This window comes from Tasmannia lanceolata, unplaced genomic scaffold, assembly GCF_043159265.1.
Source record: "Tasmannia lanceolata isolate RefF3 unplaced genomic scaffold, GAP_Taslan_0.1 ptg000037l, whole genome shotgun sequence".
Lineage (NCBI taxonomy): Eukaryota > Viridiplantae > Streptophyta > Magnoliopsida > Canellales > Winteraceae > Tasmannia > Tasmannia lanceolata.
The window spans coordinates 18,314,188-18,339,992 of NW_027518714.1; the positions used below are offsets into that span (position 1 = coordinate 18,314,188).

Below are 25,805 nucleotides of genomic sequence, written 5' to 3' on the forward strand. Positions count from 1 at the left end.
ACATGAACTTTACATGACATATGAATATGGCAAAACAGAGGTCACCCATGTGACCATCTGACACAGATTCCACTCCCTCAAAAAAGTTCACATGTGACGAAATTTTGGGCGAAATTAGCGAAATTTCGCTTGAGTTTATCGAAATTTCGTTACAATTTCGACGAAATTTCAACAACCTTTTCTTATGCCTTAAATTTCAGACGAATTACAAAAAAACCCGAAATTTTGCAAATTTCGGACGAAATAAGTTACTGTTTCGGGTTATTGTCATTTCGATTTCGGGTAGGACCGAAATCCGAAATTTAAAACCTTGGTCTCAACAGCTTTTCCCACCTTTCCAAACACTTTTCTTTATTTATTTAAGACCCTCTTTGGATTTTAAGAAAAACATTTCCATCGGAAATATTTTTAGAGGGATATTATCATAAATTTAAGGTCAGTCTAAGTAAAAAAATTGGATACTACGAAGTTCAGGCTATCATCTTCTTGTGTGTAAAAAAGTGGATGCTTTAGAAAGATTGTTCCTTTTCAAGCTTTTCCATAAAATTCATTCAATCCAAACCAAGCCTAAAGGGACCTTCATTTTAAAAGGAATGCTAGACTCACAGCGCCTGAATAAGTAGTAACTATATCAAGAGATTTTATATGGTCCGGGCCATATAGACATGATATTTTGGGCACAATCTATTTACGTTGTGGCCCATCACATGGAAGGTTTGGATCATCCTATAAGGACTACCATGGTTTTAAATTTCGAGGTTTGGATCATCCTATAAGGACTACCATGGTTTTAAATTTCGACCGAAATCCGAAATTCGGTGGAGACCGACACCGAAATCGATCAAAACCGAAATGGTCATTTATTTCGGCCGAAATTTCGGTTTTTCCAAAATTTAACCCAAAAAATATGTTTTTTTAATATTAATTTAATATTTCACCGCCGAAATTTAATAATATTGAATAAAATATTAGTTTCGGGTCAAGCACCAGATTTCGACCGAAATTTCAAATTTTCACGGTCCGAAACCGGTACCGAAACCGAAATTTTAGACCTTGAGGACGACAATGGCTTATACCATATAAAACTCCCACATCATTTCCCTAGAAATGGTGGAAGAGGAAAAAAAAATGATCATGGAAAATTTTTTCCTTCAATCCATCACAACAACATTGGGCCCACCTACATTGTCGGCTGGTATTTTATTAATTTTCCTCGGGAAAATGACTGAGGCTCCTTATCTTCTTTGTTAAACGGAAAATGGGCATAATTGAGCCGTTACAATTGTATCACAGTTCATGATCCAATATTTCATTTGAGACTTTGTGGGATTTCTCTGATTCCTAAGTTCACAGGTGGTAAGAGTTTTTACACCTTAAGAATTCGTGCTACTACTTTCCTTTTCAGAAAAAAATAATGGGGGATTTGGGAGAAGTACCCAACAAGCAGATCATATTCAGGGATTTTGTTATTGGGTTCCCAAAAGAAGAGGACATGGTCTTAACCAATGGTATTGCAAAATCCAAGGTCCCTGTAGGATCTAGAGCTGTTCTTGTCAAGAACTTATACTTGTCTTGTGACCCTTACATGCGATCTCGAATGTCCAAGCCCATCTCTCAGAGCTATTCTGATTCATTCACACCTGGATCGGTGAGTGATTTGATCGAAAACCCATTTCCATATTTCAATTTTCTTTCTGGGTTTTTTCTTCTATTTGGTTAATTTCATTTTGTTAGCGTTGATTTACATATTTGTATGTTTTTGGTTACTTATTGGGGGTGAAAGTGTGTTTATGTTCGCACTGAGTGATAAATAAATCAAAAGCATTTGGGAGTGTTTTGATCGACAATCCTTTCTGTTTCTTGTCCTGTTGCTGCGTTGAATTACGTAGAAGGGATGAAGTAGTTCCATTTTTTTTTTCTTTCATCTGCTTATCTCCTTTTTCTTGGTCTTCGTGTTCGGCAAAAATCATCTCATTAGAGTTAGAATATTCGTATCTAAGAACCTATGTTGTATGAGTTCAAGTGTTAATCAGAGTCATCAGACACATGTATTGAGTGTCGGATTTGGCAAACCTCAAAAAGAAAGATTCGTGGATTCTTCTTCTTCAAATGTTTTAATCAATTCTCAATTTTTAATTTTTTACATAATAATATGCTTAAAACAAATAATATATTAAAAATTTTCAACTTGTTAAGTAAATTTTATTTTTTATTTTAAAATAAATAATATATTTAGAATTTCAAGATGTTAAGTAAATCTTATTTTTTATTTTCATATAAAAAATATATTAAAAATTTTCAACATGTTAAGTAAATCTTTTTTTTTAAATTTTCATATAAAAAAATTTACTATCAGGATGGATAAAAGTCAAAACATGTGGGGATTGTAAAGTTGTGGTAATATTATTCAGGAAAAACAGGTAAAAGAGATCTACAAGAGTCACAGTGAATCCTAAAGTATTGGAATCCAACATGTGTCTTATGCAAGTACTTCACCCTTCCAGAAGAATCAGTGTAACATGTCCAAGAACCAATAGGTCCAATACTAGAGACCTCACCAAATGGGTCATGAACAACCAATAATAGAGACCTCACCAAATGGTTCATGAATTCTTGCTATTCTTTGTTAGTTTTAATCTTGAAATCATGTGGAATCGCATGGTAATTTTCGATTCTGATTTATCTAATGTCTAGATGATCTTTTACAATTCATATTTATTTATTGGCTGACTGATCTTTCTTTCGTCCTTTGGATTTTAAATTGAGGTTTCTATCGTTAATTATCTCCCTAGAGGGCTCCTGCCAGCTAGTTGGCGTTGTATCCTTGTTTTTCATTCTTAATAAAATGCTTATGTAGCAAACAGGATCATGCAGAAGCTTGGCCATAGCTGCATCTAACTTTGGAAAAGAACTCTGTGAAACACTCTCATTTTTCCTTCTCCCTATCAGGACATCTAATACACGGTAGTCTTGACACCTGAAAACAAGATTAGGACTGCCATCTGGTGAGGCTTATTTTGGATGGCCAATCACATGAAAATTAAACTATCAGATGGATTTGACTATCCTAATCTCAAATTGGAGGACTTTTTGAGAACTGAAATGTATGGCTATAAAAAAACATTGAACAATTAATTAATTTTTTTTGAAAAGTGACATATTTCATTAATATTCAAGTAGCATTCGGGACCAGGAGTCCTAGCCTGCCGTACAAAATATTTAGGTTAACTGGAACGAGCATACCCGAGACCAGTTCAAAGAGCACAAAATATCCAAAATTACAATAAAATCGAAGCGTTCCATTTCTATATTCTGTTCGGATGCATTCTTCAGAGCTAATATAACCAAATTAGAACTATCCCTCTTACCCCTCCTTTTTCTTAGATAGATATAGACCTCCTAAACAAAAGATCTGGAAACTTCAATCTAAACAAAAGAACAGACGCCAAAGGAGGGCGAATTTTGTCTTTCAGAGTTAAATCAATCAAAGGAGGGAAACACGGGCGCATTAAGCAGGATCGTTTAATTGGAGGGTGTATTTGGGTGTTTGTAGCTTGGCAAATTTTGCTAGTGCACTAGTGGCCTAGATGTGGCTTTTGGGATTTGAAACCTTGGTTACTATAATGAGAAGATCCATTCAGGGAAGTCTTGCTGAAAGGACCTTCGACTCCATATCATCACAAGCATCAAATGGTTAGTGGGCACATTTTTCTTTAAAATAAGTGACATGGATAACTTATTGGTAATTTATTGATGGTTCTTTGGTAGAGTTCCAAACCTGTAAGTATTGGGCTTTTGTCTCAGTGTGTTGAAGAAACTGTTGGATCTTGATGAGTTCAGGACTCAGAAATCTTGAGTTTATAGTTGCTTTGTAGAGCATTTATCTCTGATAAAGGATCATATTCTCTCTAATGGAAAAAAAAGAAGGAAAAAGTAGTTAAAGCCTATGGAATTCGTTAAGGGAACTTAGACCATATGGGTATCCTCTATGAATTGGCGATATTGTGTAGAGAGTTTGGAATAGTCTGAAATAGCTCATATCGTGTGAGATAGCAATATTTTTACTTAGTAAAGGAGTTCTGCATAAAAGGAAAATCATGAATTTAGGTCAGTTCAATAGGGACGGACACACGGTGAAAACAACAGCTTCCAGTGAATTTCAAAATAATTTGATTCGTAAGATCGTAAGATATATTTTACAAATTCTATTTGAATTTCTTATTGCATTTGTTGGAGTTGGAAAGTTCCGACAATAGGTTGGTAGAGTTGAACTAAACATAAGGAAACTACTTTTATAAAAGAGGTCAGATGTTCCTCAGTGTGTAGACATGATCTTCTTTATTGAGAAATTGTTTTTCTGAAATTCCCTTGCATGGAGTGGCTTTTGGACTTCCATCCCAAAGCTCTGGTGCAGAATTCCCTCACGCTTAAAAAGGGGGAGAAAGATTGATTTGAGGCAACCAGACTTCCTAACGGTTCAATGCAATAAGAATAATGACTCTTCTTTCTTTTTTTTTGATCGGTAAGCTGGGATCGAACTTGAGACCTCAAGGTTAAGAAACAAAGCCTCATAATTTCAGGGTTCGGACGACCGAACATCAAGGTTCGGAAGGCCAAACCAACTGGGTTTATCAAACCCGAGATCCAACTGGGTTTATCGAACCCATATGAGCTATATTCCCGAGCCTAGCCTTACATCTCGCTCCCACCACCGAGCGCATATGGAACACAGATTCCCGCTAAGGGAAATCTTGGCCTTACCCCCTGCATATATAGAACGAACATGTGTAATTCACGCATGTGAGCCTAGATTAGGAAGACCTGTACCTATTTAGAATAGGTAGCCAATTCTGTGTGTAGGTTATGTTGAGGGCACACAAAAGGATGGAGCGAAGAGTTTTTCGATGGATTATATCGGTGGAATCAACATTGTACTATTGTTTCCAAATAGTAGACTGTGTGTTGCTTTGCTTGTGAATGTAGCCCATTGTGGTGAGCCACATACATTCTTGTTTTCTTGTGGTTGTGTGTTGCCGGAATGTATTTTCTCTATCTTGTGTTACTCCATTAAAAATCCTATCAGTTTAAGGTTCAGTGGGCAGGGTGAAAGATCCCGTAACGTCCTATTGGCTTTAGCCATTGAAGTCTCTGTCGGTTTAAGGTTCAGTGGGCTGTGTTCCTTCAACAATGTGATGATACTTATTGCAAGCCTTGCGGTTTTCAAGACCGTTTTATACCATGGAGCGTATTGCTTTGATGACAGAAGATATGTCTGCACACGGCCCAGGGGAAGATCTGTAGACTCGAGGATCCCTCCTGACTGTAGAAGGCAGCTAGAGACTTGTCCCTGCGCTGGAGGCTCATCCACTCAGCGTAGACATCACAGATACGGGTGAGGTTATCAACTCTAGAATATCCTAACCATTGATTCATTGTCTCAAGGTCCGAGTGTGCCCAATTATTAAGATGCATCCTCGCATTTTGGAATTTCCCCCCTCAGCCAAAGAGGCACCCTCAAAATCTTTTCCAGCCGTCACCCAAAGCGGCACCCGTCAGCGAAAGCGGCACCCTGAAAATCTTCTCCACCGGCATGCTTTTCTCCTTAAAATGCCGTATGTTTTCATGCTTTGGTAATTAGTAGACATTTTGATGCTTCCTAGGAATCAACATCAGCATTATTTGTAAGCATTTTTGGTGTATCAACTTTGTTCTTCCATGTTATCTAAGTATGAAAGTTCTCCCCTCGAGTCATTTGTGACAAAAATTTCCAACTTTAACCTCAGCTGCTTTCCATTTGGAAGACATCGAAAATTAGCAGCACTGCAGCAATTGGCTATCACTAATTTTCCCTTTGACCTTTCTTATTATGGACATGGTGCCTGGTTGAGTTGATCACTTTCCTCAACTTGCACACATATAAAGTCGACAATGAGCCATTAAATCCTTTTGCATGCTTCAAAACTCCTGCGAATGACATTTCAGCTTCTAGTTGTCGTATGGTCTGGTGATGAATGCTTGCAAGAGAAAGAATAACCCTGATCATGGCGGGCTTGATAGTGACCCTATCAGTTCCATTCCACTCCGTTGTTTTGGATGTATCCTTTCGCACCGAACACATTTTAAGATGGCTTAATTTCTACTCTAATGTAGCTGAATCTGTGTTCCCTTAGAAGAGTTGCTGCTGGCATTTGCAGGTGAGCCTTTTCCTGTGGCAAACATTCACTGCTTATTCTGATGTTGAGAACCACGTCATTCAGTTAGGGTGGGAACAATATGACCTCTCTTTTTTGAAAAATGAAATCTGGTTCATTAATTTTCTGAATTTAGAAGGGCACTGAGATAGAGAGCTTCCCTTTGGAAGCCTTTGCTGAAAGTAGTTCCTGCATCTACCATCTAAGAGTAGCTTGTTGCTGTTCTTGTTCCTACTTCCTTGCCTGAACTCAAATTGATTACCGAATTTGTCTATTGAGGGTAGCTTGTTTGTTTCCAATGGTTCCTTATCATAACATTTGAAATTAGGCTGTTTTCATAGACAAATTTATCAAGAAACTATCGAATAGTTTTTTTAAACCTATGCTGATCTTACTCATTTAGGTTTATAACTTTCTTCAAATATTTGATGTTAATGTTTAAATCAGTCATGCGGCGGTACTGTTAAAATTTACAATGTCTAGTTTTCAGTCTTCCTTTCTCTATTTCTGTGATTTGTTGTAAGCCTTTACTGTTTCTTAAAAGCTTTATCCTTTCATCTTATGCAAATTTCTGAAAATGTGTTTGCTTCTTTTTACTTTGCAGGTCATTATTGGTTATGGTGTGAGTAAAGTTGTGGACTCAGGACACCCAGATTTTAAGGCCGGTGACTTGGTTTGGGGAATTACTGGATGGGAAGAGTTCAGCTTGATATCAATGCCTGAAGCCCTAACTAAAATTAAATATAATGATGTACCTCTTTCGTATTATACAGGCATTCTAGGTATGTTGCAGTTGTTTAATTTGTAGAGATGCAAAAAATTTGTGTAATTCATAAAAAATAAGTTTTGAAGATTCGAAGCTCAGATTGGATTCTTCGAGGCATAGAGTTTGAGTAGACTCAAAACTCATTCGAGTAAATTTTTTTTTTTAAATGAAACTCATTCAAGTTCTTGATCTAGTTTTCCGAGTTCAAAAGGCTTATGATAATCATCCGACTCTTACTTTTGAGAGTCTCGATTTTTATTTATTTTTATTTTCTTTTCAGGTTTTAAATACAAATGAATTATCCTCTTACATTGAGTCAAGTCGTGATTGACTGCGGTTGACTCTTCAAGGCTTTCCAGTGCTCGATTGATTTTCTAAATTATGGAAAAAGTTAATGATAAATACTACAGCTTATTTATTGAATCCATTTTTTTGAATGGCTTATTTATTGAATCCATTGTGATATCATAATGGATATATTGGTATAGTGATACTCCCAACCATAGTTTCAAATTTCGGTTTCGGAATGCGTTTCGGTCCTACTGAAACCGAAAATTTGAAATTTCAGCCGTAATCGAACAAAATCAAATAAACTAATATTTTATCTCGTACAAAATTTCGTCCGAAATTTCGGGAAAATATTAAACAATGAATAAAATCCAGATTTTTTGGTGAAATTCCTTAAATTTCGGGAAAATGTAAGGTTTCGGGTATTCATTCCCGATTTCGATTTTGGCATTGACCAAAATCCGAAATTTTCGGATTTTGGTCGAAATTTAAAACCATGCTCCCAACTAAGGACTTATTAAAAAATCATTGGTTACTATTAAAATTAACAGAAATGTGTTGAGAGTCATAAATGTAGAGGTTGTGGGTTTTGGTCTGGTGTTGACTGGACTTATGACTTTTTTTTGTTCTTTTTCTGTATTTTTTCTCTATAGATCACTAGTAAAATTGAGTCTTCTAGTAGTCCCTAAAGAAATCTAAGAATATTTTAGGTTGTCAGGTCTCTAAAAAACACTTTTATGTTGCTAAAATTTAATGAATAACCTTGTATGGCATGTCTACATAGTGCTTTGGCATGAAAACAAAATGAGGGAATAATAAAGCCCAAGTGTAATTTGTGTAATCTATTAATTCATATTGAAGGGTACTCCTCTCCTTTATGAAAAAGTACTTGTTATTGTCACTCTTCTATAACACATTACCGGTTGTTGACCATTAGGGCCCGTTTGGATACCCCTTGGATTTGGATTTGGAGGTCAATTTGGATTTTTAAATCCAAATTCGGCGTTTGGCAAGCCTTTATGACATCTGGATTTGGATTTGAGTGAAATCCACAAGATTTACAAATTCCTCATGTTAGTGTACTTTTTTTAGATTTATAAATCCTTTCTGCCAGAGGTTATTTATAAATCTAAATGTGACCCGTAATGAGTTAAAATGACCAAAATATACCAAAGAAGTGTTAAATGACTAAGGTACCCACATGACATTAAAAAATGATCAAAATATGTCGTATTAGGTAAAATGACTAGAAAACCCCTGGGTAAGGCAAAATGACCGAAATACCCCTAAACCAAGTAAAAATGAAAAAATACCCCCGAGTCGTGCAAAATGACTAAAATACCCTTATGACATAAAAATGATCAAAATAACCTCATATAGGGTAAAATGACTAGAATACCCCAAGATTATGGAAAATTACTGAAATACCCCTATATCAAGTAAAAATGACCCATGGATCATAAAAAATGATGAGATAAAAATGATAAAAATATGCCATATTAGGTAAAATGATTAGAATACCCTCGGGTGAGGCAAAATGACTAAAATACCCCTATACCAGGTAAAAATTTAAAAATACCCCCGAGTCGTGCAAAATGACTAAAATACCCTTATGACATAAAAATGATCAAAATAACCTCATATAGGGTAAAATGACTAGAATACCCCAAGATCATGAATAATTACTGAAATACCCCTATATCAAGTAAAAATGACCTAGGAAGCACGGGTACTCTCCCAGGGCTCCCACACCCGCACCCGACACGTATGGGGTGTGGGGTAAATGTCTTTACTATTTTATTGTCCATTTACTTAAGATTTACATGTAAATAACGGAATACCCCCCTTTTGGATTTATTAAAAATAGTTTCAACACCCAAATCTAAAAGGAAAAAAAGTCAACTCTCCAGTTCTAGTACAAAATTCGAAGAAAAATGGTCGGGTCAAAATTTTAACTTTCTTAACTTCCAAACGGTGGGGTATTTTTCAAATTTTAAAAATTCATAAAATCTATTTTGTCCAAACATTATTAAATCTCAAAAGTCCGGTAAAAAAAATCTCATAATTTGGTCTCTAAAAATTATTCATCTTGTCAGGCACTGGTCAACACACTGGTCACAAACTTTTTTTCTAATGAATGATGTATTGATGCCTCATGTTATGAAATATGGAACTTAATCACTTATGAAATGAAGAGTAATATTAGAATTTTCCATTTTGGTGATGTTATTGTTATTTGATTGCTCTACAATTTTTTTTTTTTTAATTTTTATAAATATATAATAAAATATTAAAATATATTATTATATTCGGAGTACCCGAACGTACCCGCACCCGGTTTTTTTGGCAAATCACGTACCCACGTACCCGTGTAGTGTCGTACCCGCACCCCATACCCGTGCTTCATAGAAAATGACCCATGGCTTATGAAAAATGACTAAAATGACTAAAAATACCCTCATGAGATAAAAAAAGATAAAAATACGTCATATTAGGTAAAATGACTAGGATACCCTTGGGTCATGCAAAATGACCGGAATACACCTATACCGGGTGAAAATGACCAAGTACCCTGAGTCATGGAAAATGACTAAAAGACCCTTATGACATAAAAAATGATCAAAACAGCCCCATATAGGGTAAAATGACTAGAATACCCCTGGATCATGGGAAATGGCTGAAATGCCGCTATATCAAGTATTTTAGGGCTTTTTGGTTTTGTTAGATTTCAAATTCAAATCCAAAGAGCATCCAAACAAAAAAAATTAATTTAGATTTGAAATCCAAATCTATACGTGGTCATCCAAACGGCATTATTTATAAATTTGTGAATTTTAAAATTCTGGATTTTGAATCCATGGATTTTGGAAATCCAAATTCACCTCCAAATCCAAATCCAAATCCAAGGGGTATCCAAACGAGCCCTTAGGCATAATATCTAACTCAAGGATTTCTGTTTCTTTTCCATAAAAATTGCTTGTATCAATATATACCACACTGTTAACTTTGAATATTATTTATAAATTGTGTGTAAATCTTTCAGCCGATTGAAACATTATTCAATCCATTAGATGTCAGTGATTGTCTCAAGATTCAAAATCCTATACTCAACTTGAGACTTAGTTTGGGGTACCCTATTGAGTTGGACACATGATTTGTCTTTTCTGCGGACATGCATAACTTGGATAAACTAAGAAGTATCTGGAAATTATTACCTTATATTCTATGGCATACAATAGTCAACGTTTCATTATATAAGTTATCTTGTACTGTATGTATCTGTTAAATTTGGGTACTATATTAGTATAATACAGTTTACACCCTTCCAATCTATTCTGTAATCATTTTTATTTATTGTGATATCAATTACATTGATATGTAACCGTATTAATTTAATATAATTTTAAATATTATATTATAGTGCAGTCTATGTAATTTTATCAGGTTAATCTGTCAAACCAGGTCCTTTTTCCATTCCTATGGTCATTTAACATAGGTAGATGCAAGTTGTTTGTAGGTATGCCGGGGAATACTGCTTATGCCGGATTTTATGATCTGTGCACTCCTAAAAAGGGGGAAACCGTCTATGTCTCAGCAGCATCTGGGGCAGTTGGGCAACTTGTTGGGCAGTTTGCCAAGTTGGCGGGTTGCTATGTAGTGGGAAGTGCCGGTACTAAAGAAAAGGTAATGTATTTTCCCAGTGTTTCTTGTCAATTATTATAAGGCCCAAGTGTGCTTGTCTTTTGACCCTGATTTTTGGCAATACAATGTGTTCTTTGAAGTTTATGTAAGCTCCCCCTTCTTTTTATGGAATTTGTATGCATACACACACATACACACATAATGGGGAAATGATATCTGCACTCCCTTGTTTTGGTAATGATGCTCCTTACTTTAGTTAGCACTCCTTGACTGGATGTTTATATCTTTTTAAGAATTATAAAAACCGATAAATCCAATTAGAAAAGTGGAAAATGAAGAGTGTTGTCATTACTGAACAAGGGAGTTCAGATTGTAATTCCCTATTTATATACAATCTTATACAATCTTTTGTGCCGGTCTCCAAACATTTGCATGCTGGATTATTGAAAGCCTGGAAACTATCTATGCTCTTTGAAGAGGGCATCACTAACTCTTATTTTTGGGGGTGGTGGTTCGCATACAAACTCAGGTTGACCTATTGAAGAATAAATTTGGGTTTGATGATGCTTTCAACTATAAAGAGGAGAATGATCTGAATGCAGCCTTGAAACGGTCAGTATCACTGTTTGCTAATGATATTTTGTTTGTTTGTTTTTATTCAGTGAAGATAGATATTTTGAAACGGTCAATAATTTTTTGTTTTGTTTTTGTTTTTATTGAGTGATGATCTATGTGTTCTTTTATCTGAAGTCAAGATTTAGAAACTCAACTGACTTCTCCAAAAACTGATCTAGTTAACTTCACTTGATCAAGACTTGCAACAAGGGATGATTTGCCTTTTACAAAACATTGAAACGCTCGATCAAGAAACTCGATTGAGCTGTGTAAACTCAATTTTTTTTTTGAGTACTCATCATGGTTCAGGTCGACTAGGACTCGGGCCTTCATTGAATCTGAGTCAAGCTTTTTGTTTGTATTACTTAAAATGATGAGTAGGGGTGTAAATGGATCGAATTCGAATCGGATATGGCTATATCCGAATTCGATTACAGTATAGAATATCCGAATTCGGATACGGATTTGGATTTGACGAATATTTAATATCTGTTACCGAATTCGTATCCGTCGGATATTGTTCGAATTCGGATATTATCCGTATCCATTTATTCGGTAAATTTGAAAATTTTATTCCAGCACTTTATCTTTCTTCTCCTTCTTACTCATCGAATGAATTTTCCAAACTCTAAAACCAGACCTCTACCTTCTCTTCACAAAATTAACTCTCAAACCCTAAAATATATGAGATCCTCTTCTTCCTTTTAAAACAAAGGCAGAGAGAGAGGCGGTGGGGATGGATGATGGTGTTGGTAGTGGTCTTTGGGTTTTTTTTTTTTTTTTTTTTTTTTGTATATGATGGAATGGGTTTGGGCTATTTTGAACAGGGGAAGTGGGAGTGCTGATTGTGGAAGATGAAGAGAATTGGGGATGGAGATGGGGATTGGGTTAGAGATGGAGGTGACTGGCGGTGATGGAGGTGGCTGTGAGAAGGTGGAGAGGGGCGGCGGTGGATTTTGGTGGGGTTGGAGGCACCAAGGAATGCCGAAGATGGTGTCTCAGCCTCCTCCTTTCTCCTCTCTTGCTTCTCCTTGCAAATCTTAGAAGTTCCCTCTTTTAATTGCATTTTGGGTTTTCAGATAATCCTAAGTTGGAAAATTGATCTGAGCTGTCCATTTACCATCAATGACCTTGATGGCCTTTTTGCTTTAGAATTCTCTAGAAACTATGACATCTCCTTTCTATCACCATCATTCATTTGTTTCTTTCATCCTACAGCCCACATTTGTTGCTTCATAAAGAAGCCATGTCAAACTCCAAGAATGTCCTTAAAATGCGAGATTACTTCATTTCCTACCCAAAACACTTTTTGTTTTTTTCTAAAAAGAAAATTCACTTTTCTTTTAGAAACAAAAGATAGTGTGTCATTACTAAAAATAAATATTAATGATATTATTAATAATAAATAAAAATGATTTACTTCTCGGATTCGGATGTTAAACGGATCGGATATACCATTTACCAGATTCGCATCCCCTAAGAGCCGGATATCTCATAAACGGATTCGGATATTATCCGCTTGAAACGAATCCGGATAATATTCGCTTTAAACGGATTTGGATGCGGACGGTAATCGAATTTTCGAATATCCATTTACACCCCTAATGATGAGAGACCCAAAAACCTTTGCAAAACCCTCTTTTCCATACTCAAACTTTCTTTTGAGGTCGCAAACATACAGAGTTCTTACTTTTTACTGTTCTACAAAAGCCTTGCTATCATCTTTGGCGCAAGGAATTATTTATTTATGTGATCAGCTTCTTTGATTGCAGTTTTAAGGATCTTGACAGCTCACTCTAACATAAAAACACAGTCTTGGATGCTGAGTTGGTCCTGCCGAAAATTGGGCCAATCTACCAATTCCACTAGATATCAATAAGTCATGGATTTATTTTTTCTGAAGCACAAATATAACAGTTGACAATAGAAAATTACAAAATAATGACACTAATAATAATAATAATAATAATAAAATCTAGACTTGTTATTTAAACAAAATAGAAGGTAAAGAGTATATGAGAAACGGTAAAAATGTTAAACCTATTAGTTATCATGTATGACCCAAAAATATATCAGAGTACTTGCAAGAAAACCAATACTACATGAAAATATGAAATTAAAAATTAATAACATTAAGAGCAATATATAAAAAATATAGACTTATTTCTTAAACAAAATAGAAGGTGAATTCAAAATTATATGAAAAGTGAAAAAAATGTTAAACATATTACTGAATCACATATGTGACCCGACAATATATGAGAATACTTGCAAGAAAACCAAGAATAAATGAACACTTGAAAGAAAAAAAAATAAGTAGAAAGAAATACAAAAAATGGGAAAAAGGAAAAGAAACATGGACCCCCAAAACCCAAATCAAGACACACATATAGTGATATGCATGCATATTTCATGAATTTGAAGTAGAAGCAGCACCCACCCATCCACATGGAGGCTATCATCATGAACCTTTTGTAATCAACAGCAGCAATAAGCAATATGTATGCACAGCTTTCTCTAGAAATCAATGATTTTTGAAAACGGATTCGTGTGTGAAGTGTCGACGCGGATATGATGTGTCTGATACGGCAACCCCAAAGAATCTAGAAACGGGGACACGCTCATTCGCGTACGTATGTATAAAATTGCTGATTACTAATTATAATTTGAAACAAAATAAATATGATATTCATTTAACAAACAAATAAATCTTAGGATTAAGCAATTATATGTCTCAAAGAAACATGAGATAATCAAATAACAGTGCATTAATCAATCTAATCTAGTTATATTCCAGTATGTATTGAGAAAGATAGACCAATAGGATACAACGAATATAATATTGGAATCAATGTTTGTTTAGTTTTTTAAGTTTAGGGGAGGGGTGATAATAACAAATATTAGTTAAACAAAAGTTAAAAGAAGGGTTAATAATAAAATAAGTTTTTTTATTATTGGTAAATAAGAGTTAATCATGAAAGAGGAGGTAAACATAATGTTCGATACTAAATAGTATTTGACTTGACATGGTACAATAACGTCTCGATATACTCACATTAAGTCTGACAATTCTAGCAGTACGTTTACAAGTGTCGATACGTGTCAGACACGTGTGTCAGTGTCGACACATGTATCTACTGTCGGCTAAATAATATCTAAAAAGTGATTCTTGTATCTCTGTTTGCTTTTGATTAAGATATCTATAGAACATTGTCATTTTTATTCGGACTGCAGAAAGTTTGAAAGTAGACTGTTCGATTTTGCTACTATTAGAAGCTCCCACGATGATTAGGAAATCGAATTGTATGGCCGACATGTATATAGCTTCATGTTGTGTTCATCTCCTGTATTCTCCAATAATGCTTAAAATGCAGATTTATAGGAGAACAGTAATAATACTATCATTAATAATGACACTCTAAAGCTTTGATTCTTCATAAACTAAAAACTTGGCATCATTGTCACTCCAAGGTATTTTCCCGAAGGCATAGACATCTACTTCGAGAACGTGGGGGGTCAAATGCTTGACGCTGTTCTGCTGAACATGAGAGTCCATGGCCGGATTGCAGTTTGTGGATTCATATCTCAATACAACCTCACCCAGAAGGACAGTATACACAACTTGTTCTGTGTCATAACAAAGCGCATCCGGATGCAAGGATTCATCGAACCTGATTACAGGCCAATGTATCCTAAGTTCCTCGAGTTCATCATTCCGCACATAAGAGAAGGGAAGATAGTTTACGTCGAAGATATCGCTGAAGGCATTGAGAAGGCTCCATCTGCTCTGGTTGGACTCTTCTCTGGTCGCAATGTCGGCAAACAGGTAGTCCTTGTTGCTCCTGAGTGATTCTAAAAATTGCACCCTTTTTTCATGTTGTCTGTCTAATGGCTATGTTAGTGTTGTAGAGGGATGTGATGATGGTAGGAACTCTAGATAAATGATCGTGGGGTTTTAGTCATGAAGGCATTCTGAGCTTTCAATCCGGGTTTTATGATTGCAAATAAATTATGTTTTTATATGATTCTCATGGTTGGTTGCAAAGATGAATCTATTGTTTTAAGCAGGGTTGCATCTCGGGTCGGGCAGGCCAGGTTTCAAGAACCAATTTTTCTAGGACCCTGGGCGGGCCGGGTTTATAGAACCCTGGGCGGGCTGGGTTTCTAGAACCCTACCCTACCCGAGAAACTGTATCAGGTCGTGTTGGGTTGTGTTTATTATGGGAAAACCCGAGATTCATAAACCTGACCTACCCGAGATAGTTTCTCGGGTCAGTAGGGTTTTTCTACTGGTAATGCAAAAAAATTTAACATAAATCTTTTGAAGTTCATTTTTACAACATAAAATAAATTTTACATCCATTTTCAGGTTGAAAGAAGCGGAGCCTAATTGGCATGAATATTTTGCCACTTACATAGGACATGCAATATGCATGTAGAGAGTTACCTTTGATTACCGTTGAGTGTGACTGCACCAAAATGTCATCGTTTGCAATGAAATCTCAAATATGGGATTTGCTAGGGTACATCGCCAAAGGCATTTGAGAGCGTGTCGCATGTCAGACCAGCCGCCTCGTGAATAGAGACAACAGACAACAACAGCTGTTGTATCCATTCATGAGGTGACTGGTCTGACCAGCCGCAAAATACCTTTTGCGATGGATGCTAGCAATTCCCGTCAAATATTCATATATTATTGTAGATTATTCCCGTCAAATATTCATATATTATTGTAGATACAGACTTAGTCGCCATACGGTCACAGGGAATAATTTTTAATTTTTTTTTTTGAACATGACAAATATTTTATTAGAAGAAAGAAAGAAAAATGCCTGGGTCAAGGTGGTCTGAAATACATTAGTATAGTTATAAAGTGGTGTGAGAGGGGCATAGAGGGTGGGAGATGGAGAGAGTTGAGAGGGCAGAGGACCGGATGGGAAGTGGGGGAAAAACAGGGAAGTGTGGGAAAAACTATACTGAAAAACAGAGCTTCTTTTTTCCTTATTTTTCAGCCACTCGGCCTTTGGCAAATGTGGCTAGCAAATCCCTATAAAAACAACAAAAATCTTTAAAAAACAGAAAAAAACAAAAAATCATTAAAAAAACGGGTGACCTGCCGGTCCACCCGGCCCATACGGGTGGGGTCTGGGTCAACATATTAATGACCCGTCAATTTCCGGGTCATGTTTTACCTGGCCCGGCCCACCCGTTTGCCAGGTCTACTCACTCATGGCCAACAATTGGTAAGTTATTATTCCATGAAAATTAATCATGCTTGCCAAACATGACCTTATTGGAAGAAAAGTCAAAGCAGAAAATCAATCTTCTGGTGTAAAATTTATGACTTTTTCACAATTATTAGAACAATACTAACTACACGCAGATGACTTATTTTCAAGCCATTAGGATCAAACAAAATGACGGAGCTACTACTTCATATAAATGGCACATATGTTTCATATGATATGGATCATCACTGGGCAATTCAATGAGTTTAAATTTAATTAAAGAAGATTATTCCAAAAAAATTCATTGGAAAAGATATGTTAGAAGGACAAATTCTCATCACCCACGATATCCACTTAAGCCCCATGCATGAGGTGGAGCCCACAATTTTACACCGCATGCTTTTATTGGGTGGGGCCATTATTTTTCACCCATGCATAGCATGGACCAAGAATGCTAGTATATGGAGAAAATGATATTACCACACAATGTCAAAACATATCATGGTGTGTCATGGGCATTTTGGCCTCTTTATAAGTAAATTTTCGTCTTTTCTCATATAAGAAAAAGGAATTTTGCTAGCTATCCATTGCAAAAGGCATTTCGCAGATGATCTGTCGCATGTCGGAGCAGCCATAGCCTTCTGCGTTGGACGCTAGCAAATCCCTAATGCTCTGTTTGGTTGCTGGGTTTTTTTTGTGCCTGGGAGTTTTGTGGGAGAGTAAGTTAAATTTTGGTCCCATCCCATGTTTGGTTGCCTTTTAGCACTAGGTTTATTTTAATCCCACTCTTGTAATGATTACTTGTGGGGTGAATTTTTTAATCTCACTTTTGTAATGATTGCCTTTTCATCCCATCCCAAGATAACCCCAGGAACAAAAATAAACTCATGAACCAAAAATAAGCTTGAGAAGATTTTTTTTTCTACCCAACAGTTCAAGCAACCAAACAAAGGTTTTTTTTTCTCCCACCATATCTCCCAGGGTATTTTTTTCTCCCACATAACCAAACATGGGATTTTTATTTTACCAGGATACTTCCAGGACTTTTTTTTTCCCACCTATCTCCCAGGGTATTTTTTTCTCCCACATAACTCCCGGGAACAAAAAAAACCCGGCAACCAAACAGAGCATAAAGAAGAAAAATCTAGGGGAGTGATAAATCAACTCCCAAATATGATAAATCGACTCCCCATGTGTCTTTCTCTCTCCTCCGGGTTAGAGAGAGAAAGAGGAGAGAGATAGAAACACGGGGAGTCGATTTATCATTTTGGGGGGTCGATTTATCACTGCCCAAAATCTTTCATGGATATTTTAGTCACAAATTGATGGTACGATCGGATTTGCAAAATTCACTCCAAATGTGAATATGTGATGCTTCATTTGTAAGTTGTCAAACTTGAAAACTATTTCCGTAAATAAAGCAAAAGTGCTTTTGTAAATAAACCAAAATAGAAGACTTCTTTTGCAAAAACACCCAACTTAAAGATATAAAAACAGAAAGTCGTGGACAGAGACCGGAAAAAAAAGACTTCCTTGCCGTCTTTGACCTGAATAATTTCTTAACAGAAAAGACTATCACCCTAAAAGATACAGCAAGCTAAGAAGAGTTCACACCAATGATATTTTCTTAGTTCACACCAGACTGCAGGGATTGGGCTCATCCACAGAGCACCTGAATCATCTGGACGGTTCATCTTGTAAAATTCTAAATCTGATTATCTTTAGCCATTAAATCTGGACCGTTGTCTATGAAGGTCCAATCAGATGACCTGTTCATGTCTTGATAATCCCAATCAGAATTTTAAAAGAGGGCGTGGTTTCTGAGCTAGAGCTTCTCCTGTAATAGTTTGATTCATCCAACCCGTTCATTTTATACTACCTCACATGGATAGGGTGTTCATACAAACCAGCTCCATACTGTAATCCTAACCATCCGATCTATAGAACCATAATTTCTAGTCATCCACAAATCATAACCCTATCCATAACCCATAATTATACCATAACCATAATCCTAATTACAACCTATAGAACTAACAGGTTGGATGACTCAAACAACAATGGGAGATGTGGTTTCTGAGCTAGAGCTCAGGCTGAGCTGAGTAAAAAACCTTTTCCTAATTTTAAAAATAAGGAGTGGAAGTATCATTCCTCAAGGTGGCCGAGTCGACTCGGAGGAAGTATATTTATTAATGCTACTGTCACATTGTGCCTTATACAGTGATATTTTACACTGTTTGCTTTACTAATCTGAAAACGACTCTTTTTTTAGTCTTACGGGTTAAAAAAATGACCAAGAAGTCTTCGTTAGAAGGGCGACATTTCGTCGCTTATTCCGAGTACGCATATGAGGAGCTTTCTTCATTTCTAGGGTTAGGGTTTGTGAGTGCTCTGCGTCTATATAGCATCAAAATCTCAGGTAAGTTGCTCAATTCCTTGTATTTTTTTTAACTCATCCCTTGATTTTATTCATTTCTAAGTTTATGGTTTTGTGGGTTTTCAATATCTTGTGTTTTTTTTTGTTTTGTTTTGTTAACTCGACTGTGGATTTAATTTGGTGTAGGTATCTTTGGATCTTCATGGATTTTGATGGGTGATAGAGGTGGACCCAATTAGGGTTCTTTGTATGTTTAAGTTCCAAGGAGGGAGGTAATAGATTTGAGTTGAATTTCTTGAAGGGTTTTATGTTTTGGGCTTAGGGTTTTGGGGGTTGAGTTTTTCATGCTCTAGTATGGTACAAAGTGCAGGGTAAGGTTTTCAATTTCTCCTTGATTTAAGTCATATTTTGTTTTTATTTCAATTTTTTTATTTGGGTATCAGTATGATTAGTATACAGCTGAATTGGATTCCAAATTAGGGTTTTTGATGGACTTTTTTATTTCTCTTTCCATGGAAAGGAGAGGACTTGTGTTTCTTCTTCTTAGCTTTCTCTGGTTATTGCTGAGTAATATATGCTATGGTGTTGAAAGTGATATTAATTGCTTGAAAGCCCTAAAAGCCACACTAGAGGACCCTTTTAATTACCTAGGAAGTTCGTGGAATTTTAACAATAATACAGAAGGGTTCATCTGTAAATTCAATGGCATTGATTGCTGGCACCCTGATGAAAGCAAGGTCCTAAACATACGACTCTCGAACATGGGTCTTAAAGGAAAATTCCCTCCAGGTATTGAGAATTGCACCAGCTTGACGGGATTGGATCTCTCAAGTAATGATCTTTCGGGATCTCTCCCCGAAAGCATTTCTAGAATGATTCCCTTTGTGACAACTCTAGACCTCTCCTATAACGCTTTCTCTGGTCAAGTTCCGGCCAACCTTTCAAATTGTACCTATCTGAATGTCCTCAATCTCCAACGCAATCAATTTACGGGTGCTATCCCTTGGCAACTCACCCGACTCAATCGATTGACAACAATTAATGTTGCTGACAATTATTTGTCGGGTCCGATTCCTACCTTTATCAATAAGACCTTTCCGGCATCAAGCTTTGCGAATAATCAGGCTCTCTGTGATAAACCTTTGGCTACTTGCAAGGGGCCTAAGGGAAAGGTAAATACATCTGTCATCATTGGATCGGCTGTTGGTGGGATTGTGTTTACTACTCTAGCCGTCGCCGTTCTTTTGTTCTTCTGTCTCCGAAGAGTGTCCAAAAAGAAGGAAGAAGATGTTGAAGGAAACAAATGGGCCAAGAGTATAAAGGGAACTAAAGGCATCAAGGCAAGTTGATTCCATATTTTTTTTTAATGGTTCCATATTTTTTATTATTATTGTATTTCACGAATTTCACATACTTCATAATTGGTAACTATCTAATAAAAGAGTTTCTGATTCTCGGTTACGATATACTAAAGAAGGTATTGTAATTTTCAGGTTGCCATGTTTGAGAAGTCAATTTCCAAAATGAGGTTGAGCGATCTGATGAAAGCCACTAATAATTTCAGCAACCACAATATTATCGGTTCAGGTAGAACAGGCACAATGTACAAGGCGACACTTCCAGATGGTTCTTTCCTCACAGTTAAGAGGCTTCAGGATTCTCAGCATTCCGAGAAAGAATTCATATCAGAGATGAGGACATTGGGGAGCGTGCAGCATCGTAACCTGGTTCCCCTTTTGGGTTACTGCGTGGCCAAAAAAGAAAGGCTTCTCGTTTACAAACACATGCAAAATGGGACTCTGTATCAGCAGCTACATGAGGTAGAAGTTATGGAATGGCCTCTGAGGCTCAGAATAGGTATTGAGGCGGCGAGAGGTCTGGCGTGGCTTCACCATAATTGCAATCCTCGCATAATTCATCGCAACATAAGCTCCAAATGTATCCTATTGGATCAGGATTACGAGCCTAAAATATCTGATTTTGGACTAGCACGGCTTATGAATCCTATCGACACTCACTTGAGCACTTTTGTCAATGGTGAATTTGGTGATTTGGGTTACGTGGCTCCTGAGTATACACGCACATTGGTGGCCACACCAAAGGGTGATGTTTACAGCTTTGGAATAGTGCTGCTTGAGCTGGTTACTGGCGAAGAGGCTACTCATGTGGCTAATGCCCCCGAAAGCTTCAAGGGAAATTTAGTTGAATGGATTACTTCTCTTTCAAATAAGTCTCTTCTCCAGGATGCCATTGACAAGGATTTGATTGGAAGGGGTTGTGATGGTGAGCTCCTCCAGTTTCTTAGAGTTGCATGCAATTGTGTTCTCTCTACTCCTAAGGAGAGGCCTACAATGTTCGAAGTGTACCAGCTTTTAAGAGCTATTGGGGAGAGATATCATTTTACAGCCGATGATGAAATATTTCTACCAAATGACAGTGCCAATGGCGGCCTCCCAGCGGATGAACTTATTGTGGCACGGGAAATGATGGAAATTCATTGATAAGGTACAAATAATTGCAGCATAGTAGTAAATGCTAAAAGAAGAAAAAGAAAAACACCATCAATACCATCATTCTGCAAGACCATATGCTCTGCCCATCAGCAATTTTCTGTAATATATTAGGAATTATTTATCTGATGTATTGTATGCCCTGTGTCAGTTATAAGTTTTTAAAATAAATTGCATATCAATTTGTGTTGTTTTGACTTTTGATTATTGTTTTTCACATTTCTATGTTGGAAGACCACTCGTATATTGACCCGCTACTGTCATGAGATTCTCCTTTATGGCTTTATCATAAGCATATTTCTTATTTATTGCACTTCCTCTTCAGTTTATGCAATAATGTGCTAGGTACCACCAGAGAATTGATGGAATTTGGGAAACCTGGGCCATTATTAATTGATTGTCAAATTTATCAAGTGTAGAAACTTGAAAATTTTGAACTAGCTCCCGGATTCATGTGTAGTTAAATTACCAAAGCACCTATCTCTCCATGAGACTCAAAACGCTTCAGCTAACTCTGTGATGGACTGTGGAATAACTTCCTTAGCCTGGATTATACGTTGGAATCTTCTCTTTCACAGTTTACACAGCATCTTAGTTATCGATTTCGTTTTGATCGCCGTTTCGCTTCGGAAAAGACACTGCTATGACTGGAATTTTTTTAATAGTTAAACATATGGAAAAAAATCCCAAAAATTCAGAAATTGCTAAAAAAAAAAAAAGAAACAATTATGTGAACCAAATATTTTAAAGAAATCTTTATTACATAAAAAATTAAATTTAGTGTAATGCATAAAAAAATGACAAAATACATCTCCAAATCAGATCTTGTCACCAAGGTTTTAGATTTCGGTTTCGGAATGCGTTTCAGTCCTCACCGAAACTGACAGCTGAAATTTCGAAATTTGGTTCGAAATCTATCGAAATTATTTTTGCTAATATTTTATCCCGTACAAAATTTCATCGAAATTACCGAAATTTCGGGATAATATTAAATAATAATTAAAAAACAGTTTTTTGGATTTATCCCTTAAATTTCAGCCCGAAATTCAAAATTTTGAAACGTTTCGATTTCACCCAATTTTGATTTCGATCCGAAATTTCGGATTTCGGTCAAAATTTAAAACCTTGCTTATCACTCAATCGGTCAATTGTCATCTCCTGAATTCTCCTTAGGGCTCTCATAAACAGGATCATCATACTCAATCGAGTGGTAGCCGTTGTTGTCGTCACTATCATCATCTCTAGGAGTACCGTCAACACCTTTGTCTTCGTTATCTGCAACAACCCTAGCGGGCTCTTCAACATTTTTCCAACTTATATCATTTGTTGTGAGAATAATAAGGTCTACCCAATCCATCATAACATCAAGGCGATCTATTCTAAGAGGGTCGCTAGTGGTTGATGATTTTATGTGTAAATTCCTAAAAAAATTTATTCAACTCAAATGAATTCAAATTTTAAGGCTTCTAGCTCCTCTTCCAATATCGAAGCTACTTTCAAATAAAGTCGGTTTATTTAGGTAGGCAATCAAGCCTGTAGAGTCCAATGGAAACTTAAGGTTGTAATAGACAAACACCAGCTCTTCCAAATTATAGGCTCCAACCCGTTGCTCTTGCAGAGAGAATGTGTTTCAAAGTACTTCAGTTCCTTTCACACCCAATGGCGCTATAGATTTGTCTGAGAATTCTTGTGGCGAAGCTCTTTAGTTCTGCGTAGGGGTGTTCGTTCGGTTATAGCCGAACCGAATAGACCGAAATTTGATAACCGAAAAAATTTCGGTTATAAAATTTCGATAACCGAAACCGAACCGATTAAAAATTCGGTTATTCGGTTATAACCGAATAGTGGGAGAAAAAGAGGAAAAAAAGCAAAATCTCGGTTTAGATCGGAGGGCTAGGATCATCCTATCGAAATGAGTTTTTGAGCACAACCTAATTATGTTGTGATCAATCAAATGGACAGTTTTGATCATCCTACGGAGTGCCCATATAGCATTTTTTTTTTGGAAAAATAATGGTTTTTATCCATAATTTCGGTTATTCGGTTAATCGATTTTTTTTTTGAGGTAACCGAACCCAAACTCGAATAACCGAATTTCCAAAAAAAAAACCCGAAACCGAACCGAAAAGGAAAAAAACCACAAACCGAACCGGCCAAACCAAACCAATTCGGTTCGGTTCGGTTATTCGGTTATAACCGAATAATGAACACCCTTAGTTTCAGGACGTTATTTCCGTACTGGTTCCACCATGCAACTGTACAATAACCAATAGTTAAGTATTTACTTGTTGAAAGTTTAAATGAAATAAACTTAATAAACAGAACAAATCAATTTGCCTGCCCCTGACTTGGCTCAGTTGCCATCAAAATGCTGAATTGACCTGAAGCCCTGCGATACTCCTCAGTTTGAGTGGTGTTGGTGTCCGTGTACCTTCATCGGCTCCTAATCTACTGACACTCTACCAGCCTCTGGTGACTTCATAGTGTCTAGAGAAGGTAGGACTAAAAAAGAAATCATGGTTAAGAAAGTATCTCGTTTCATGGAGGGGACTACGAACTAGGTTGTCCCATCTATGGTCAATAACTATAGATAAGCAGATAATTTGATTTTTAATTCTTTAATCAATCCTTTATGGCTTCTTTAGCTGGCCTACCAAATGAAGCACTCTCACTAAAGGCTCACTGTTATTTAAAATATGTCTACAGTTAGCCCAAAAGAATTGTCCGACATGGTAACAATTATTTCTTCACTCAATACTTGTCTGGCATACTTACTAGCACGATTCTATAAACATGGCAAGAGAAGAGGAATGATGAATATAACTTCTTGGATGAAAAATTGAAAGATAAGATGAGAGATGGGTATAACTACTTGGGTGCTCTCTCTTAATGAGAGATAGGCACATAGCACCCTCTAACTGTTATAATGTATTAATACAAGCATACAAAGGCTACAAAATAAAATAAAAATAAAATAAAAATAAAAATGGCTAGTTTGAATGGACGAATCTTGTCTTGGATGCCTTCTTATTGTTGACGGTCCCCCATCATACTCACCCCCTTGAAAGAAATCAACGTTGTGCCGTTGGGTAGAGAAATCCGATCCATCTTCCATCTATCTTTGAACATTGTTTTATCCATTCCTTAGAGATCTTTTTTTTGCGCACTATCATCTCAACTTAGCTCAAGTTAAATCCCAACCAGAAGAGCACCTCACAAATCTCTATATGTTCTTGAATTCATATAACCAAGCTAGAAAAAAAACCACAATTCTCTATAAACAAAAGGTCAGAGTTATCGCTGAAATACAAGCGTAGTTTCATTGTTTTAAATAGATGTCATCCTTTTCGTAGAAATCATTCTGCAACGTGTCGACATCTAGAACCCATGGTTGGCTTTGATAACAAATTGACCTAGTGGGAGTCCGAGTTCAAAAAAAGAAAAAGAAAAAAAAAGATGACCTAGTGGGAGTCAGAGGAGGGGAGAAGATTAGAGAAACATAGGGAAGGGACTGATCTAAGGACAAAATCTAGGGTTCAAAACTCTTTAGTATTGAAATTAGAATAGTTGAGATTGATCCAAAATTTTGGTTTTAACCCCATGAATTCAAGAACGAGGAGAATTTGGGTATTGAAACTAGAATAGTTGAAATTGATCTTAAATTACATTAAAAAAAATAAAAATGGTAGCCATGTTATTAAAGAAGGACTGAGATGGTCAAGTTCAAACCAAAAAACCTAGATAAAATACAAGATAATCCTAAATTATGGCTTTAACCCCACAAATTCAAGATAGAGGAAAATTAGGGTTCGAGAAGAGAAGATAAAAGATTGATACTAAAGCGATAAATATGATTCGAGGCAAAATGAGAAAATTGGGGGGGGGGGGGGGTGGGTTGGACTGATTGAGGGTTTTAAGATAGGGCAAAATGACAATATGGTTGAAGTCTCCTAGCTACAGTTTGCAGACGATACTGTTTTGTGTTCCTGATGTGATAAAAGTCATGAACTTGAAAGCTATTTTGGGTTGTTATGAAGTCATTACAGGTCAAAGATCAAATTTCTACAAATCTAGAGTATTTGGCATCCATTTAGAGGAAGGAATAATTCAAGGTTTGGCACGAATTTTGTGTTGTAAGATGGACTCCTTCCCATCCTCTTAGTTGGGGTTACCTCTTGGTGCATGAAG

At 36.4% G+C, this 25,805-nt stretch overlaps 2 protein-coding genes across 2 annotated transcripts; both read left to right on the forward strand.

Annotated features, from left to right (window-relative positions):
- Positions 1 to 1,221: 1,221 nt before the first annotated feature.
- LOC143862266 (2-alkenal reductase (NADP(+)-dependent)-like) lies at positions 1,222 to 15,527 on the forward strand. Its single transcript, XM_077373274.1, has 5 exons — positions 1,222 to 1,648; positions 6,796 to 6,973; positions 10,763 to 10,929; positions 11,417 to 11,499; positions 14,974 to 15,527. Exons 1-5 carry the CDS (start codon positions 1,415 to 1,417, stop codon positions 15,350 to 15,352), a joined length of 1,041 nt encoding a protein of 346 aa, XP_077229389.1. The 5' UTR covers positions 1,222 to 1,414; the 3' UTR covers positions 15,353 to 15,527.
- A 3,470-nt stretch (positions 15,528 to 18,997) lies between these two features.
- On the forward strand, positions 18,998 to 21,923 carry LOC143860566 (probably inactive leucine-rich repeat receptor-like protein kinase At5g48380). Its single transcript, XM_077371266.1, has 3 exons — positions 18,998 to 19,149; positions 19,294 to 20,447; positions 20,601 to 21,923. The coding sequence occupies exons 2-3, from the start codon at positions 19,596 to 19,598 to the stop codon at positions 21,606 to 21,608; spliced, it is 1,860 nt and encodes a 619-aa protein (XP_077227381.1). The 5' UTR covers positions 18,998 to 19,149; positions 19,294 to 19,595; the 3' UTR covers positions 21,609 to 21,923.
- Positions 21,924 to 25,805: the final 3,882 nt, after the last annotated feature.

Bases quoted from the DNA above. Each gene is read 5' to 3' on its own strand.
- LOC143862266 (XM_077373274.1), top strand. From the start codon at position 1,415: ATGGGGGATTTGGGAGAAGTACCCAACAAGCAGATCATATTCAGGGAT. The intron at 1,649-6,795 runs GTGAGTGATTTG...TTTACTTTGCAG, and splicing joins ATTCATTCACACCTGGATCG to GTCATTATTGGTTATGGTGT. The intron at 6,974-10,762 runs GTATGTTGCAGT...AGTTGTTTGTAG, and splicing joins GTATTATACAGGCATTCTAG to GTATGCCGGGGAATACTGCT.
- LOC143860566 (XM_077371266.1), top strand. From the start codon at position 19,596: ATGGACTTTTTTATTTCTCTTTCCATGGAAAGGAGAGGACTTGTGTTT. The intron at 20,448-20,600 runs GCAAGTTGATTC...TGTAATTTTCAG, and splicing joins AGGGAACTAAAGGCATCAAG to GTTGCCATGTTTGAGAAGTC.